This window comes from Bremia lactucae, linkage group LG19 (assembly GCF_004359215.1).
Source record: "Bremia lactucae strain SF5 linkage group LG19, whole genome shotgun sequence".
Classification (NCBI taxonomy): domain Eukaryota; phylum Oomycota; class Peronosporomycetes; order Peronosporales; family Peronosporaceae; genus Bremia; species Bremia lactucae.
Window position 1 is genome coordinate 87,764 of NC_090628.1, and position 3,350 is coordinate 91,113.

The 3,350-nt window shown below is 44.6% G+C and overlaps 1 protein-coding gene across 1 annotated transcript; it reads right to left on the bottom strand.

Moving 5' to 3' along the window:
- Positions 1-243: 243 nt before the first annotated feature.
- On the bottom strand, positions 244-2,297 carry CCR75_009787 (uncharacterized protein; the record flags this gene model as incomplete). The annotated part of the gene is made up of 2 exons (XM_067967825.1): positions 244-1,508; positions 1,567-2,297. The coding sequence occupies 2 exons, from the start codon at positions 2,295-2,297 to the stop codon at positions 326-328; spliced, it is 1,914 nt and encodes a 637-aa protein (XP_067815557.1). The 3' UTR covers positions 244-325.
- Positions 2,298-3,350: the final 1,053 nt, after the last annotated feature.

Genomic DNA, 3,350 nt, shown 5'->3' on the forward strand with positions numbered 1-3,350 from the left:
GCGGCTACCACATACAGTATGTGAAAAACATAATAAATGGGATTTAGTGATTTATTATTTTGAATAGAACAAAAGGGCTTTTTTTACCCATAAAGTAAATGTACCACAACAACGGTTCACCAACCGCCGATTACAAATATGCTATAACACCTATAATCAAAGAGGGAATACTAAACCCTAGGGCATGAAAGCCTTATATAAAGTCGCAAGAGTGCAGTAATCGCATTGCACGTTTCGATACAGCACAAACAGAAATTAGAAGCAATAAAATTTGGATTCTTAGTATTTCTATAGATAAGGGGGCTCTCGAAAATAATTAATATTTTCAAGTGAGTTTTTTTGCGACGCCCAAGTCGATATGGACCAAGCGACAAGTGCCAAATAATCTTTCAGGCAGCTCATCAGGATTTTGGCCTTCCAGCACAAAGCCCATGTCAATGACCAGCTTCTTTGTATACCCAGACACGAGGCCCACTACACGATTAGCCACTGCCGACGACCCAATATCGACGTCCAGCTCAAAGTACTGTTTGCCTCGATAGTATGGTTGACGCAGCTTTTTACCGATCAATGCCGGTGTGGAGCCCACCGCTTGCCGCACAATAAAACTGCCCTCAACGATGCAGGGGATGAGCTTAAAGCGCTCGTTTCGAAATTCTTCTGATCCGTCCAAGAAGTCGGCCATGAGCTCCGAAGACGGTGAGCCATCCATTAGTACGGACGGGGAAGGGATTTGGTAGTAGAGCACCAAATTAATACGAGGGGTGCCTGGTACCACAAAATTTATCACAAATGTAAATGGCATATCGGTTCCTTGTTCTTCATGACGTCGCAGCTCACTCTGAACCGAATTATCAGGGCGTGAGGCAATGTGTTCTATGGCCTCGGTCGACTCAAATAGGTCCATGCCAACAAGACGAAAGTACGGGGATTGGGAAGGAATCTTCCGACGGTCGACTAAATAATCAGGTCCACGCACCATCATCGCTGCACCGTCTGGCTCGGCCCACATTGCTCGTGGTACGTTACTCGGGAACTCATCTAGCTGCGAAGTAATTTCTTGTGCAAAACCAGAAACACCACCAGATCCTGATGTCTGCACCGTGGCAATCGTATGCTGCTCTTCTATTGTTGCGGCAAGCACCGCCGAGAATTCCCCAGGGACGTTCGGACAGACGTACTTTCGGGCTTCCATTACATCTCTCAAGCCAGTCAGTGACAGCACCTGAGGTCGCAGATAAATGTGCATGATATTCAAACGTTGCAGCACATTACCTTCCCATCCTCGTGGGTCCATATGCACCACATTTGTCACCATGGATGTCGTCTCGTCTACTTGAGTGACACTGGGAGAAATGACAAAGCCTCCACCGTTGCAATTTGCACGTACTCGTCCATGCATCGGTGGACACTCAGGATGTAAAGCACTTTGCATACAAATAATGTAAGACCCGTCGTCTGCGCGTCGCCAATACCTTAATAAACATAAATCTCTAGGTGCAAGCCATCTACCAAAAAACACATCCATGAGTATCGAAAACTGCGCTACACAAGCTTGAGACTTACAATGGCCAGATCCACACGGGTTTGTAAACAATGTGAATGATATCCGAGTGGTCGTCAATTGTGTGCACCACCTCAGCTCTCTCCACCGATGCATCCCAGACGCGATAATTGTTGATACACATCAAATACATAAAAATGCTGGACGGGGACCCATCCACTACCTGAAGCGTCTTGAAGGACGGGACTGCAGCTTTAACACGAGCATTGGATAATGTCCAAAGCGCTGCTGTCACTACAACCATTGTCAGCAGCAATGATACGATGAATCCGCCACCTCCAATGTGTCCAGCTAAGAACGTCACCAAGCCGGCCGAAGTAGTAGAAAGTAGCACGCTGTTCAGAGGCTCGGAGGTACTATCATATTCCCTAGGCTGTTCTTGCCAGATCTGAAGACCTGCAAATAGATCCACGACCCGCCAGGTTGCTGCAAACATGGCCCAAGACCGCTCAAGCTCACTGAGTAACTTTAATGTACTAGAGCCAGTCGATGTGGCGCCGTAGTCGCTGCGGAGAGTCGGCAGTTGTAGCTCGGTCTTGGTCGGAAGGAGTGCCGTTCGGGTGGCTGCGAGCATTAATGGGGATACTGGCTCGGACACGGATGCATTCAGATAATTATTGTGATGAGGAGAAGATGGGGGATTCGTGTTAGCCATAAACTTGCTAACGTGGCGTCTGCTGGAAGAGTCCCTAGGGGATTCCATAAAGCCACGGTATGTATACTGACGAGACATAACTCATCATATCCTGCTAAATCGGATCAAATAACATTCGAAAATTAAAAATATCGAGCAGATTTTAATAGCTGTAGCTCGCTGCAATTATAAGTAATTGTTTATTGCTTACGAGTGTTCATTATTTGCCATAACTTGGGTTAGTCGGCGGCCCTTCATAGTGAAAAGGGACTGGCATTCCGTAATATTAAACTAAAGAGAGCTCTTCATGCCAACGTAATGACTCGCCTTTAACCAGTGGCCTATTTGACCGCTCGCCACCTGTTACAGGCGTCTTTAGAGCTTATAGCGTGTTGTATTGCTTGTCTTCTTGGGATTAAAATCAGGAAGAATGTCATGTATCACAATTGCATTAAAATAATCCTCAATTTGCGAATTTTAAGAGCTAAAGGTCGTATGACCAGTATTGATGGAGTAATGACAGTGTTAAACCCTTAAAAAGGAGAATAGCCACCACTCACATTAGTCGAAGAGTGTTTCGGCTAGAATTTCCATAAGGCTTGGATTTGGAACTTCGAAACGCAAGTATGACAGAAACCTTTTTTAAGGAGTTCGTCCGGAGCTTACGCTATGTAACGGGAATGTTCCGCGAACAAAAATTGTAAGTAAATTAAGCCTAAAATGTCAAAGAATAAAAATATGCCTTGGTACATTTGGATGTTTCCTAAATAATTAGTTATTTAAATTATATTTTTTCGGATTGCTAGCCAAAATACATTTGTTACGACCGTCGTAGCCGGAATGCTTCAATTAGGACACCCGCTACTACAGTTTGCGTATATACTCAAGGTGGACGTGGTTCAGTGGGTTACCCCAATAGTAGACGTTGAAGATACACAGAAAGCTAGTAAATATTCTCCTGATTTGCTTTAGATAGTTTCAACTACGCGTATAACTGACCGTTGTGTTAATGGGGTACACTTCGTTTGGAAAGCACGTATGTGGTGCATTTCACATAATCGGTCAATTACCCTTTTTTCTAATTAAATAGGCATTATCATGAAAATTCCATTTATAATGGGTAATTGGAGTGGTCGCCACCAGATGTCTATC